General features: G+C 39.2%; 1 protein-coding gene across 2 annotated transcripts in view; it reads left to right on the forward strand.

Annotated features, from left to right (window-relative positions):
- Positions 1-14754, forward strand: part of Clec1a (C-type lectin domain family 1 member A) — a 27465-nt gene extending 12711 nt beyond the window's left edge. Inside the window, exons 4-6 of one of the 2 annotated variants that reach the window (XM_008847406.3) lie at positions 5034-5185; positions 9992-10110; positions 11283-14754. In XM_008847406.3, the coding sequence (XP_008845628.1) occupies positions 5034-5185; positions 9992-10110; positions 11283-11433 (422 nt within the window). In that variant the 3' untranslated portion in view covers positions 11434-14754. The remainder of the gene's footprint in view (positions 1-5033; positions 5186-9991; positions 10111-11282) is intronic. The other variant, XM_029570554.1, reaches the window with a different exon arrangement.
- The last annotated feature ends 1132 nt before the right edge of the window (positions 14755-15886 follow it).

Here is a 15886-nt window from a genome sequence, read left to right on the forward strand (position 1 = left end):
AATAAAATCAACTGATGGTAAAGACTGGAAACATCACCGAAACATCACCTCAGTCTGTCTCTCTCTCTCTCTCTCTCTCTCTCTCTCTCTCTCTCTCATTTTCCTATCCCATATAAGTTTCCTGGTAGTGCACTTTGTCAGTCTTTTCTCTTGCTCTTTTCTCCTGCTCACTCCACTACACAAGCCCAGTTATAACCTATATTTTGAAGTCTTCCGTTGTTTATTTTGGAAACTCTAAAGGAGTACAAAATCTCTTCATCTTCCCACACACACCACTTCCCACTGTAAGCAGACACTCTGAGTGAGTGATTTTCTCAGTAAATAATGTCATGAGGCACGCTTCCACTTTTCTAAGTGGTTCTTTCCCACATAACCAGTGACCTCATTGGTTGTATTTTCCCTTTTCTAATAGCCTAGTGGGCATTCTTTTCTTTGTGGGATGCCACATCATCTAACAGATAAACCAGGTTTCCCTAAAATAGATGCTCCTTGGACTTCTCATCTAGCTGTCTAAAAACAAATGAAAAAGAGTCAATGCAAATAAACAGTATTTAGTTTAAATATAAAGTTAGTAGATAAAAGGAACTGGGGTGAATAGTGCATGAGTTCAGTATGAAAGAAAGCCTGGGTTACATATATAGATTAATGTATATCCCACAAACCCCAATTCCAGTGAGAATAAAGAAACAGAAAGGCTTATAAGAAAAAAGAAATCATGAGAGACTTTTGGAAGATGTATCTTCCTGTATCACAAAAGGAATGATCTTCCTAAGAGTGTTGGCCTTGGTGATATGAACATTCTTGCTTCATTGATCACATGCCACTGTAGCTACTTGTCACATAAAGGCAGGTACCTGGCTAGGACATGTGTAGGAGAGCTCACAGAAGGCACACATGTTGTTTGGAAATTCACTGGTCTTTGTTTTACTAGTTGTATATTCTGTTACTAAAGCATCGGGAACACTACATTTTCACTACATACATTCTTCTACAGGTTCTAAAGTATGTATTTTCTCTTGATGTATTTGCATATATATGCATGCATGTGCATGCATGTGCTGGCATCTAGGGGAAATAAATTTTTTCTCACTTTCACTTCATATTTCCAGTTACCTACATAATACTACATCAACACTAAATCAGATACGACTATAGGTATGAAGCATTCTTCCTCTATCTCTTTAATTGATGGTATTTCCACCTATTTTTTGTAAAGCTCCCAGACTTCAGTCTCTCTCCTTTCAACCTGATTATCCCTTCAATGAGATCTCTTTTCTTTGTTTCCACAGATGAATGAGAACATGAAGTATTTGCCTTTCTGTGCATGACTCATTTTACCCAACACCGTGTCTTCAGTTCTTGATGCTTTGATGTAGATGACAGGATTTCATCATATTTTAATGGCTGACTATATCTGTTGTGTGTCTGTATGACATTTTCTTCATCCATTCACCTACCCATGGACAACTTGGCTCCATTTCTCGGTCACTGTGAATTGTGCTGTAATAACCGTGAGAGTGCAGGGATCTCTTTTGTATCACGTTTTTATTTCATTAGATTTATGGGTAATAGTGTGATTACCAGGTTATGTGTTAGTCTTATTTTAGTTTTCTTGAGGTGTCATGTAGCTAAAATTTCTGAGGGTTGTAAACAGTGTCTGCCCCCTCTTACCTTGATCCCTGTGACAAAGCAAAGTAAGATTTTGCCCAACTATAGTCTGGGAAACCATTGAGTTTATTTGGCTTACTTACAGAGCAATGGTTGTAATGGGTGAGGGTTTAGTTACAGGAGTGTGGGTGCTCCCCCAGCCCTGAAGATCACACTGGAAAGTCTTCATCTAAGCATGGATGCTGTCTTCCTCATGCTTGCATAAAATGGTGAGAGACGCTCCCCCAGGTTTCCATGGTTTATATACCCTTAGCCCCTCCCCCTTGTGTAGCTAGGGTCATCTGGTTGATTGAGAGGGTCCCATGACCTCCCCTGCCCCTTCTTCCTGGCATAGCGTGACAGTCAAGAAGCTTAGCTATGATGATCCTAAACAGGCACAACCAAGCTTGGGAAAATGATGCCTGTACCTGGTCTGTCTGTCAGAAGACAGTCCTGTGCAGTGTCTCCGTACTGTATTCCACAGTGACTGCACTGATGTTCATGTTCATGGATAACGTGTAAGCGTTCTCCTTTCTATGTATCCTTGCCAATGTCTGTTTTTGTTGGTGGTGGTGTTGCTGCTGCGGTTTAATTGATGTTATTCTAACTAGGATTGACTAGTATTTCACTGTGGTTTTGATTTTCATTTTCTTGATGATTACTGATAATGGGCATTTGTTCAACACTTGATACTATTTGTATGTTGCCTTTTGGGAATATCTATTATTATCATTACCTAGCTTCAAATTGGATTATTTAGAGGTTTTGTTGTTGATTGTTTAAAGTCCTTCATATACTTGGACTATTAATTTCTTGTCATGTGAATAGTTCAGACACATTTTCTTCCATTCTGCAAGTTATTTCTTCACTCTGTCCATTGTTTCCTTTGCTGTGTAGAAACATCTTAGTCTATTTTTGCTTTTGTTGTTTAAGCTTTTGGGTTCAATCCAAAAGACTTCACCTAAACCAGGGTCTTGAAGCATTTTATTTTTTCTAATAGCTTCAGAGGTTTTGTTTTTGCATTAAGTCTTTGGTCTAGTTTTAGTTGATTTCCTTATATGGTAAGAAGTTTGGGTCTCATCCCAATCTTCTGCATTTGTGTATCCAATTCTCCATACTACATATAAAGAGACTACTCCTTCACTAATGTATGTTCTTGGTGCCTTTGTAAAACCTCACTTAGCTGCATGTGTGAGGATTAATTGTTTAGCTTTTCTTTTCTGTTCCATTTGACCACTCAGATTTTAACTTTTTTGTTGTGTGGTCTCTCCCTTTCCTCGTGGGTCATTGGCCACTGGTCCACGAGGACAAAGGGAGCAGAAGTGACGAACGGGGTCAGGACGGCCAGTGAGCACTGAGGAAAGAAAGCCCTTCCGGGGAGGCAGGCTGAGTGATACAAACAGCTCCAGATTCAGTGAAACAGCTCTGTTTATTCAGTGGGAGAACTAGGGAGAATATAGTGTGGAGGCAGTAGCCAATGCTTCAGCTGATAGGTGCTCATAGTATGCTTTATTTACATGTGGCAGTAGGATCCTATCATTCTACTACCGGGCAATGCCTAATTATCATATAGAAAAAACCTGGGGGTAGTTTTTACTCCAGGTAGAGTAACATAGTAAAAGAAAGTGACAAAAAGAAGAGAGAAAAATAACCCCACTTTCTTCATGTTATAATCATACTTTTCTTGGTTGCCAAAATCAGGTTTTCTCACTGAGTTGTGTTTTGTTTTGTTTTGTTTTGTTTTGTTTTGTTTAGACAGAATCTCCATGTAGCTCCAGTTGTCCTGAAACTCGCTATGTAGACCAGGTAGGCCTTGATCTCATAAAGATCTGCCTGCCTCTGCCTCCTGAATGCTGGAATTAAAAGTGTGTGCCACCACACCCATCTTACTAAACTGTTTAATGGCTTTTTTGTTGCTGTTGATTTTGCTTTTTTTTAGACAGGGTTTCCTTATAGCTTCAGCTAGCCTGGAACTCACTATGTAGACCAGGCTGGCCTTGAACTCACAGAGATCCACCTGCCTCTGCCTCCCAAGTGCTGGGATTAAAGGCATGCACTATGCCTAGTTTTACTAAATCATTCTTAAAACAAGGAAACCATGCTAGATTTGCTGGCATAGGCTGTAATCCCAGTAACTTCAGAGGCTGAGGCAGAAAAACCAGAAATTAAGAGCTAGACAGCGCTATAAAGAGAGTAAGGCCCACCTGGGCAACTTAGTTCCTATCTCAAAATAAAAAGTAAAAAGAAAACTGGGTTTCTATATACTGTAAGTTTTTTGTAAGCACTATTTTTTTGTATGTGCTTAGTGTATTTTATTTTTAAAAAAGACCAGTGATATAACTCAACATATAGCCTAGAATAAACAAGACTTAAATCTCTAGTTCTTCCAGGAGCAAGTTAAGTAGTAAAATAATGAAATAAAATGACAAAACAATTGTGGATATGACTAAATGTTCCATTCTAGGGCCCATTCACAGGACACTCAGTAGTCTCAAAGATTAAAGGCCAGAGCCTCAAGAAAATGTTAAAAGCACAATGCTTAGGACATAATGCTCATACATGTGAGCAGTACCCATGTATTCCTTTATACTCTCAACCTATGCACTTATTGTTTGGCTTGGATGCCCATCTTAAATGAAAATGGTTATACTGGAAGGGAACTGGGAACCTGCATTAAAGAAAGCCTGATATAAACAACTTTAAAAGAGGAAAGACTTGCTTAGTTTACAGTTTCAGAAGTGCCAGTCTCTTGCAGCAGGGAAGGCATGGTATGACAGCTTATACCACGGTGTACTTGAAACAGAGAAAGGGAAGTACAGGAGGAGTGCTATGTAAGATAGAGCCCCCAAGCAGGGGCTTCTAACCCCACTGACTGACTTCTAACATGGTCCCAGTTTTCACCACCTTATAATGATCCCACCGTATTTTGAATTCCCCAAGGAATCAATCCAGCAGTTAGATCAAAGCCCTTAGATCCAATCATTTCCTAAGCTCACCATTTTACCACCATGTCCCTGATGCTTATGGGCCTATGGAGGCATTTCATTTTCAACTGCAGCATAAATATATGAGCAGCTTCATGACATGAACATTCTGTTCATAGACAAGGACATTTCAGTCATTCATTGCTGGACCCCATACACTATAAGCACTGTTTTCATTTCCACTACATATTCAGCACCAAGTATAGATCATTCTTTGCATATAGTTGGCATGACATCCAAGGTTGTGGTCATCATTACCTATTCAGTCAAACCTCTAAGAGAAAGGCAATCAGTTATGTCTTGGCATATCAAGCACTGTGCATTTTGATGAGTGGATACAGTCGACACTGGTAGAAAGTACCTAAGCACAGTATGTGTGCATTTGTATTTTTGTCTTCCAAGGACACAGATGCAGCCCTTGCCCAGAAAATTGGAAGTGGCACGGGGACAAGTGCTACCAGTTCTATAAAGAAAGTAAAAACTGGCAGAGCTGTGAATACTTCTGCCTCGCAGAGAACGCCACCATGCTGAAGATAAGCTCACAGGAAGAGCTGGTAAGAGCCCAAGTCTCAGTGTTTGAAGGTCTCTCCAAAAAAGAGGCCTTGAAAGAGCAGGGAGGGGAAATTAAAAAGAGGTCAAGAACATTGGCCCGCAGATTTCCCAACTTGCTCCCACAAAGCCCAAGTCTTATTCCTATTGCTTTGAATGATTCTCTGAAACAGATAAAGGTCCTGTTCTCCACAAATACCTACCACATGTAAATATGAGCTAGCGTTCTTTTACTAAAGGAGCAAGTAGAAAAGGTTTAATTTCTTATCTGTTTTGGTTGAGGTAGAAAGACTGATATTGATACAATCTCATAAAAATGACAACAGTAGTTCCTGCCTTTCCAGTCTTTTAATTGATAATCAATGAGATGATTGCCATAATCTACAAACATATCTTGCCTTCCAGAAGACCAATCAAAGCAAATGTAAGAATAAAACTAAATTAACACAATCCGGAGTAAGTGTGATAATTACACTATTAAAATGGTGTGATTATCCCTCTTCTGTATTTATTATTGCCTTTGGATGGAATCTCTCCAAGTATAATGATTGCTTAGTGTTTCTCAGGAATTTAGCAGATGTCTTGGTGCAGTGCAGAGCACCAACAGCCAACAGTTATTTAATTAAATGTCAAGCTCACTACACAATTTTCTCAATTTCCTTCTAATTGCATATTAGTTTGTGCCACTTCCTGAAACCTGTATGAACCTTTGCAATACCTAGCTTTCACTAAAACATTTTTTATTCCTTTTGTGATTCAATTACGCTCAAATGGTTCAAATTAATTTTATTTTCAATATATGCAATGTGTGCATAAACCCTCCTAAATTTTCTTCTTTTGTCTCCAGTGCATGCAAAAGATCAAGGTATATTATTAAATTCAACCATGGGCAGTGGTAGGAAATTTTATAGTTAAAGCCTATATAGTTATTTTATCTCACGTATTTCCTACATCTGTATATATTTAAGTAATTTGATATGATTTATTTTTAGGGTTTTTCATTTGAAGTGACACTTGTTTAATTGGAAGCAATATTTTCAAATTCAGCCCTTTGCACAGGTTTACACTGTGATGATTGCTTTGCAACCGTCTCACTGACATTTCCAACAAACTCTTATTGAAGCGACCTGCACCATTAATTGTTCAAGGACTTAAAGAGATAACAATTGTTAAAAACAAAGCAATGGTGAAGAAGCAAGACATAAAATGGATAATTAAATATCTGCATCTAATTTCAATATTAAAAATATTAGGAATCTGTAATGAGAGTAGAAAGAGTGAAATAAATAAGTTCAGAATTTCTTTTTAAAATATTTTATTCATGCCGGGCATGGTGGTGCACGCCTGTAGTCCCAGCACTTGGGAGGCAGAGGCAGGCGAATCTCTGTGAGTTCACGGCCAGCCTGGTCTACATAGTGAGTTCCAGGACAGCTGGGGCTACAGGGAGACCTTGCTTCAAAAAGACAAAAAAAAAATTGTATTCATTCATACATATGTTAGATCAAATCCACTCCCCAATTTGGGGTCCCCTCCAACTCCTCCCTTACCCCTCCACCATTTCCCCTCCCAACTTCATGTTTTCTCTCTTTCTCTCTCTCTCTCTCTCTCTCTCTCTCTCTCTCTCTCTCTCTCTCTTCTTAAAAAATACTATTTGAGTCCACTTAGCGCTACCTGTATGTCCATGGGTGTGAAACCATCTATTGGAGCCTGGGTAGCCTCTCAGGGCCCACATCCCTGAAGAAAACTGACTTTCCCTTCCACAGCAGCTATCAATTGCCAACAGCTCTTCATAAAGGGGTGGGGCTTCAGGAGCCTCTCCTCAGTCCATCCTGGGATTTTGGCTTTCTTGGTCTTGTGTAAGTCTTGGGCATACATTCTTAGCCACTATGAGTGAATAATGTGCGCAACTTTGCTGCCATTTCCATCAAGTACTGTTTCGGTACAGATGTCTGCTTCTTCTGGCTTAACTAATCCTTCCACCTCCTCTTCCGCATGATCCCTGGGGCTTTGGGGGAGTAGCGAAATACAGATATCTCATTTAGAGCTCATTGTTCCACAGTCTCTTATGACTGATTGTAGGTCTCTATATTAACCACTATTGGCTGCAAAAAGAAGCTTTCCTGATGAGGGTTGAGAGATGCATTAATCTATGGGTATAAAGATAAGAACGTATGAGGCAGTTTATTACTATATTTAGCAGAAATTAATAGTACTAGGTTATCCTGTTAGGGGCTATGACCAATAGGTTTTGGTCCAGTTAATAGTACCAACCATGAGGTCCAACTTGTGCAATAAGAAGATAAGAACGTATGGGGCAGTATATTACTATATTTAGCAGAAATTAATAGTACTAAGTTATCCTGTTAGGGGCTATGACCAACAGGTTTTGGTCCAGTTAATAGTACCAACCATGAGGTCCAACTTGTGCAATAAGCTGTGTAATAGTCCCTTAGCATTTATGCCACCACTGCAGCAGTGGGCATATCTTGCCAGGCCAGCCATTATTGAAGTTTGCATGGTTAACAGCTAGGTAAGACCACTAATGACGTTTCCCCCTGAGTAGCACACATAGAATCATCTGGCATGATGAAAGCCAGCCAGTAGGGATGAAGCTTGCAGGTTGTTACCAGTCTTGATTTCTTCATGTTCTATGACTCAGGTATGTTGTGCCTTCGGCAATACGATCTTACCATCAAGCTCTGGAGGGTACCCAAGAGCAATGTGGTAATGTATACTGTTTTGTGAGTTGGTCTATGAGACCTCACTGACCAACAGCTTGAAAATAGGTAACTTATACCCAGCACTAGGCTTTTTGTTTAATAGCCTATGGTGTCTGGGGGAGGCATTGTCCCCCCCCAACCCCCCATTATAGGGTAAATCCATTTAAATCCTTTCTATATATACACGCTTGTATTTTAGGAAGTCTCTACAGTAGTAGGTCTCCACATGGCATTTTCAAAGAGTTTTCATGTTAATTATCCTTCCCCATGTTCTGCCGTCTACCCTGCTCCCATGTGCCCTCCCTTGTCACCCTCATACTTTCTGTATCCTACCCCCTTTCTTTGAAGTCCCCCTACCCCACCCTCATGATCCCTTACTAGTTTCCTATCATCTACAGATTTTCCAATTTAAACTCACATATCTAAGGACTGAAAGCTAGCATCCACATATAAGAGAGAACATACAGCATTTGCCTTTCTGGGTCTGGGTGACCTCATTCAAAATGATTATTTCTGGCAAGGGGTGCGGTGGCACAAGCCTTTAATCCCAGCCCTCCAGAGGCAGAGGCAGGCAGATTTCTGTGAGTTCAAGTCCAGTCTGGTCTATACAGTGAGTTCCAGGCCAGCTGGAGCTATAGGGAGACCTTGTCTCAAAAAACAAAAAAATAAAAAGATTATTTCCAGCTCCACTCATTTACCTATGAATTTCGTTTTTCTTTTCTTTTTGTAAAAGAGTTTATTTTTTGTTTGTTTATGCGTGTATTGCCTGCATGTATGTAAGTGCACCCGTGTCTTGCAGTGCCTGCAGAGGACAGAAGAGGGCATCAGATGTCTTGGAACTGGAGTTATGGAATGTTGTTAGCTGCCATGTGGGTACTGAGAATCAACCCAGGTCCTCTACAAGAGCAACCAGTTCTCTTAACCACTGAGCCATTTCTCCAGCCCCTCATTTTTCTTTATAGCTGAATAATGTTCTATTTCAATATTGGAAAAAGAATTGTCATATTAATATGTGGCTATATGTGTATACAAGATAGACATATATGCATATGGAAAGTTTTAAATTTTCCCTTTTTCTGAGTTTGAGGTATGAGTCATCTTTCTAAATCCTTCTTTTATGTCTTTGAAGTATCTTCATAATTGTGTCCTCCTTCATGATGTCATTTCCTGGTATTTATAGATGTTGCTTCTCCATTTCTTTACTTTTCCTTCCAAATTCTTCTATTTCTTAAACTAATTCCACTTCATTTTGTAAGTCTTTCTGCCATTTGAGTTTTTGTTTTAATTAATTTTTAATTAATTAATTAAATTTATTTTTATTTTTTTGTTCTTATTTTATGTGTATGAGTGTTATGCCTGCATGTCTATAAGTGCATCCGTGTCATGCAGTGCCCACAGAGGACAGAAGAGGATGTTGAAGTCACTGGAACTGGAGTTAAAGACAGTGGTTAGCTGCCATGTGGGGCTGAGATTTGAAGCTGGGTCTTCTGCAAGAACAGCCAGTACTCTTGATCACTAAACAATCTCCAGCCCCTAATTAATTAATTATTAATTTGAGAGAGACTGTCGTAGCCCAAGCTAGCCTTGAACTCCCTATGTAGCTGATATTGTTCTTGAACTTCTAATCTTCCTACCTCCACCCTTTGAATGCTTGGTTTATGTAGTGCTGGGGATAGAACACAGGGCTTGTGCATGCTAGATAAGCATTCTAGTAACTGAGCTACACCCTCAGATCCTCTTCGTATTTTTATATCAATTTGCGTTTAATTTTGTAGCTTAGAAATAATGGATAAGTATAAATACTGGTTGATGCGACTTTTGTTTTCAGAATATTAATATATATTACATTCTTAATAAGACAATGTACGCTATATATCCATAGATTCCATACTTACTGGACACATTTTGAAAGGGCCTTGTGGCAGGTGCCTGTCTCATTTAAATCTGCTATCATCTGGTGAAGATCACCTATGCAAGGGAGGTGTTGTCCTTGCCTGTTGTCCTACCAGAAGCACTGCTGATCCTACACAGCGCTGTGTGTGTATGCTGTAACATCTCAAAGCTAAAGGTTTTCTTGTGTGCCTTTCACAGGATTTTGCCATGCCTCAAAGCTACTCTGAGTTTTTCTACTCTTATTGGACAGGGCTCTCACGCAATGGCAGCGGCAAGGCCTGGCTGTGGATGGATGGGACACCTTACTCCTTTGAATTGTAAGCCTGCAGAACATTTTGTGGGAGAGGCATTTAATGAAGACAGCTCAGCGGTTTCATTGAACAGTAACAATAGGAGCATCTGTGTGTACTGGATAGTGTGTTTGCAGGAGGATGCCCAGTGGGAAACACAGAGCCTGTGTTGCGATGGCTTAGAAAGTGGCAAGGAAGACCCATATGGAGAGTAAGCAAAATATCAGGGGACAGTTCCCTGGCTGATTACAGCAGTGTGTGTCTAGAAATCATTTTTAGCAAAGAGGAGAAAAGATAGGGAGAAGGAAAGGGAGAGGAAATCTCTTTTGGATAAATACATACATAGAAGCCCAGGAGCCCAGGATGTAATAGTGGTTATCTAAGATGGTACAACTTGTCAATCGCCAGAGACAGGATAAGACCTCAGATTTCCTGGCTTTCTGTACAGTGAAATAGGAAGCACATCTTTATAAACACAGATGCTGAGAATAGATTTGTTCATAATACAAACATACTATGATAAAACAACAGTGGTATTTACTATGGAAGCATTTAGGTAAAGGTTACCGTGGAATTCTAAGAAACAGCTAAATGTAGTTTATGTGCCAAATTTTATTACTTCTAAAGCTGTATATGAACAGAATCTCTTCTTCTCTACATAGAGTGAAACATTTATTCTTCTAGGATACAGGACATAATAGTGTAGCTTTTTTTAAACTTTATTTTATTTATTTTGGTCTTTTTGACACAGGGTCTGCCCTTCGCCCCAGCTGGCCTGGCACTCGCTATGTAGACTAGGCTGACCTCAATCTCACAGAGATTCCCCTACCTCTGCCTCTCAAGGACTGGGACAAAAGGCGTGTAGCACCATGCCTGGGTGGCTGTTTGTGTTTTGAATTCAGTAAAGTGAATATTAGAAAAAGTAGAAAATTTTTAATTAGCAATAAAATCAGAACGTGTATCTTTGTTTTATTTAAAAACAGTATTTGATGTTTTAAGTGACCTGCTACTTCTAAGAATGAGATGGAAGCTGAGAGACTGAAAATAGAGTCCAGTGACCCCATCTTCCCAGTAAAGTCATGCTGGGTATATAGTTTTTGATTGTCACATTAGGAAGACTTTCTATGCTCCTTAGGGATACTTAATATGACATTGTTGAAATAAACTATGATTAAATAAACTTCTTTCTTCTTTATAAGGTTTGAGATTATAATAGATCCCACCAACATAAGAAACAGGGACTGTATGACTATCTTCAATGGGAAAGCTTACTCGAAGGACTGCAAAGAGCTGAGGAGGTGTGCCTGTGAGAGGATGGCTGGAAGAGTGGTACCTGAGCAGCTCTACTAGGTGCCCTGAAGCATCAGCCAGTCATGAAACTTCCACTATCAGAGTCAAGAGAGGCCAGTGCAAGGGACAACCAAAGCCGTGGGAAACAGAGCAACTAAGGGAGGCAGTCGTTGGGACTACTGCTGGAGAAGGCCTCCTGTTTTCCTTCCCAGGATCATCCATTTCTAAGCTTCGGTTTGTGCACGTAGTTTCCAGTCACAAGAAGTCTTATTCATGGACCATCAACCTGCTCCAGAAAGCCATGAAGCTGCCTTTGACTTACAGATAACTTTCCAGCTTTCTTCTATCTCATCATCTGTTACCATCCTCTGCTTCCACATACATGGAAAGTGAGACACTTACAGAAATAGAGGGATGAACAGGAAGCAGCTGGCAGGGTGTGGTGATGTATACCTACAACCTCAGCACTCAGGAGGTAGAGGCAAAAGGATCAAGAGTTCCAGGCCTGCTTCAGCTACATGGCAAGTTGGAGGCCAACCTGTGCTGTACGAAAGCAAGAGAAGAGGAGGAGGACAGGACAAAAAGGATGTGACATCCTTGTCCCAACAGTCAGAAAGTCCACGAGAAACCAGCAGACATTCTCAAGCCTTGACTGCTGTGTACATGACTAATTCTTTTTATTTGTTTCCAGTTAACACTTTTCCTTTCCCAAGCTCTCAATGACTTCATATACTAAGCCCGGGCCAGCTTCCCAACCACGATTAATTATCATTGCTCTTAATTTTTATACCTCACAATCCCCATTCCAGCAATTGTGTCTTTTCCCTAATCATTTCTCCCAGGAAAGAGAAATTCTCACCTCTGATCTAAGTCAGAGTTACTGACCCTGTAGTCCATTCAGGGAGACTGAAGCACAGAAAAAAAAAAAAAAAAAAAAAAAAAGTCTCTTTACACGCACAAATGATAGTTTCATTTCAGTCTTCCTTGGTCCTATTTGATCCATGTTTATACCTTTCAGGTACTAAAGATTTAATAATAGTAAGTGTAAATAATGTAAAGTATGTGTGGCTTTAGACTATTTTGTGATTTAGGAAAAAATTCAGCAAAGGAATGCTTTTTGCAATGTGTTAACAATCACTGTTTTGATTGCTTTGGCCTTGACGATTAGGAGGGACACTGTGAACATATTGCTTAAGGGATTGCTTAGGAAAAAGTAAGTCTTTGAAATGCATATTGTCCTCAAGGGGATGGTTTTAACACTTTTCTATAATGAAATGTTTTGAGGCAGTTATGACATTAATGCATAGTTACAAGGCATGGTAGACCACATGGTCACTAAACAGGCTGTAGACCATGAAATCTCAAGACTAGACTCATTTGTTGAGGTGACAGTACAAACAACTGTAACAGAATCTTCTCAAAGGACACTATCATAACTGACTTCACTGGCTTGAGAACAACCAAATTTGGGACTTCAGCACTGGAAGTTGTCAGCTTTTACAGACATTATTTTTCAACAGTGAAAACTTGGATGCTCTAAATTATTTTCAGGAAACAAAAATTTCATGGTGAAATTATATTAAATTAGCAATTTTATGATGGAAAAACAATTTGTGTTTATTTTTATAGGACTTAATTTGATAACTGTCATTTACCTAAACATTACTGGCAGATTACTCCTTAAGAATTCTTCTAATTTTCTTCTGACTAGCTAGATATATTCAACAATTCACTTTACTTAATTAAAAATGAAGTGGAAATATTTATAATTTCCCTGTGCTATTACAGTTGATTAAAGTGAAATAAGTGTGAAATTAGTTTCAAAATCTAAGTTGTAATATAAATGTAAGGGAAATTAAGAGAATAAAAGGATTTGGCAGTTTGTATTTAAACAGAATGGAGCATGAACACATAGAATCTGTATTCATTAAGAAATTAATCAGGGTAAATATTCTCAAATATTTTCTATAATTAGTGAAATAATGAATGATAAATATTTTCTATGCTCAATGAAAGTGATTAATATATCTGCAAATAAGATATAAAGGTTAAGTCTGTTGTTAAGCAATTGCTGTTTAAACTTTATTACTGCAGGCAGAAACTGTTGTTAGCAAGAGAAAGTCATTCATGTTGTACAATTAATTGTAAATGGGGCCATGGCACTTATTTAGGTTTAGATTCCTGGCATCCTATGGTCAGGGAGGGATGACAGTGTTTCCATGGATTGGAAGTGAGGAACATTCTCCTTTGAAATCTGAGACTTCAAAAAAAGTCTCATTTTAGATGGAGAAGAAGGAAAAAATAGCATTCATTTGATTTCTTCTCTTTTCTTCAAATTATTCCTCTTCGTCTTTGCCCTTAGCCCCCATGTCTGTGGACCAAAACTCATAACATTCTCATTAGAGACAAATATTTCAAAATAATAGAAAAAGTGGCATGGTACATTATCCCCACAAGCATTTACCAAACTAACCATGAAATGAATTTGGAAATTGCAAAGAGCAGGTTTAGCCAAGAATCAGAAGTGGGATCTGCATGAATTGATTTTTCTAGCCTGTTACCCATGAAGGTAATTCTGAAGACGCTGCAGGAACAGTCAAACAAGGGACCCAGCCTTTCCTGGTAAAGTTCCCTCAGGGACACAATGAGCTATTTCTTTTCCTGAGGATATTGAACCACTCTCAGGACTTATCAACAGGAAACAGGTCATGAGCAGTAACAGCAGGAAGTTCGAGAAGGGTGACGGCAGCTTTTACTTGGGAAATGCAAACAGATTACGAATTAAGCACAAGGGTTCAGTGGGTTGTCCAGGGCCAGCCTTCATGTTTGGGAATCAAGTGCAGTTTTCTTTTGCTTTGTTTGAGAATTTCATATATGAATAGTGTCTTTGCATTATTTTTATCGCTCCTAGTCCCCCAGCAATTCTTTCCAAGTCCCCCCACTCCCTCTCAATTTCTTGTCCTCTTATTATTATTGTTACATATGCACATATACATTTATAAATTACAAATATAATGTACTGAGACCAGTTAGTGGTATCTGTGTGTAGGGCTGCCCACTTGGGATTAGATAACCTCTTATGGAGCTAATCCTTAGAGAAAACTAATGCTCCCTCCCTCCGCAGCCATTGGTTTCCTGGAGCTCTTCATCTTGAAATGGGCCCCCATGAAACTTCCCCAGCTCACCTTGGCATGTCAACTGATTTTGTCATTATGCAGAGCTTGTTAGACTACCATGCTGGGGAGGTTTCCCTGGTGCAGCTTCCCTATCCTGTCTAGAATGCATTAAATGGTAGCATTGCTGTTACTACCCTCTGACATTTACATTCAAGTGCAGTTTCTGAAAGAAAAATAGCATGTTCTCAGACATAATATGAATAGATCTTCAAACTCTAATAATAAACTATTATTATTTCATCCATACAGTATTGTTATTATTCTACTAAAACATGATACATTAGCAATACAGAATATAACAATGTGCTTAGTTTTGCACATCTGTGTGTAATACCATGTAGCACAGCTTGTTTACATTTGCAGAGGGATTATTATTGTTTTCTCTTTTGAAAGTTCACTCAGAACTCAATGAGATGGATTAAAAAGACTCAATTTATCATTGATAGGATTAGTATATGAAACAGGTCCTCTCAGGGGTTTATTCTGGACCAGAAGCCAACCATCATGGAAAACTCCTCAAGCAAGCCCAGGCATCTGTGTGGAAGCTGAGTGGCTGCCTGGGACATTCATAGGTACTTGTGTCAGCCACACTGTAGATAAAACTCTGACTTGTAAATAGTTTCAGACAAGGGTTGGATAACATCAGTGTGCGAGGATGTTTGTGTTTGGCATCATTGTACTTTTTCTCAGAAGAACTGCAAATGCTTCCTATATTTAAACATAGTGCTATGACAATCCTTTGAAGAATCTTAAAGACAAACAGTCTTTACTCCTGAAAATCACCACCGTTCCTCCCTTTTCCAGATTTTTATTTAGCCTCCAGCTGTCATCTGTGAAAACCAAACACAGCACACAACTTCTGCGGTCTTTGGGTTATTCTCCCAGAATCAGCAGAAAACTAGAGAAATTTCTTTTTCCTTTTTCAATTCTGTGTCAAAGGTAAGTACCAAAAACCAAAACAAAGACATGATATGATTATTACCAGACCTTAGCCACTGAGAAAAGACATTCAGGTAAAAGGATGTTTAGTTTCATTTAAGTAATTTCTGCTGCCTCAGTAAATTTAGGTTTTATTTTTACCTTACTTATTTAAGTTGTGCCTTTTTAAAAATTATTTTATTTATTATTTTTATTTTGTGTGTATGCGTGTAATCGCCTGCTTGTAGGTAAGTGCACCCGTGTCATTCAGTGCCTGCAGAGGACAGAAGAGACTGTCAGATCCCCTGGGACAGTAGTTATGGACAGTTGTTAGCGGCCATGTGGGTCCTGGGATTCGAATCTGGTCTTCTGCAGGAATAGTCAGTGTTCTTAACCACTGAGACATCTCTCCAGCCCCT

The sequence above is a fragment of the Nannospalax galili genome, unplaced genomic scaffold (genome assembly GCF_000622305.1).
Source record: "Nannospalax galili isolate Female #2095 unplaced genomic scaffold, S.galili_v1.0 scaffold1763, whole genome shotgun sequence".
In the NCBI taxonomy this organism is placed as follows: domain Eukaryota; kingdom Metazoa; phylum Chordata; class Mammalia; order Rodentia; family Spalacidae; genus Nannospalax; species Nannospalax galili.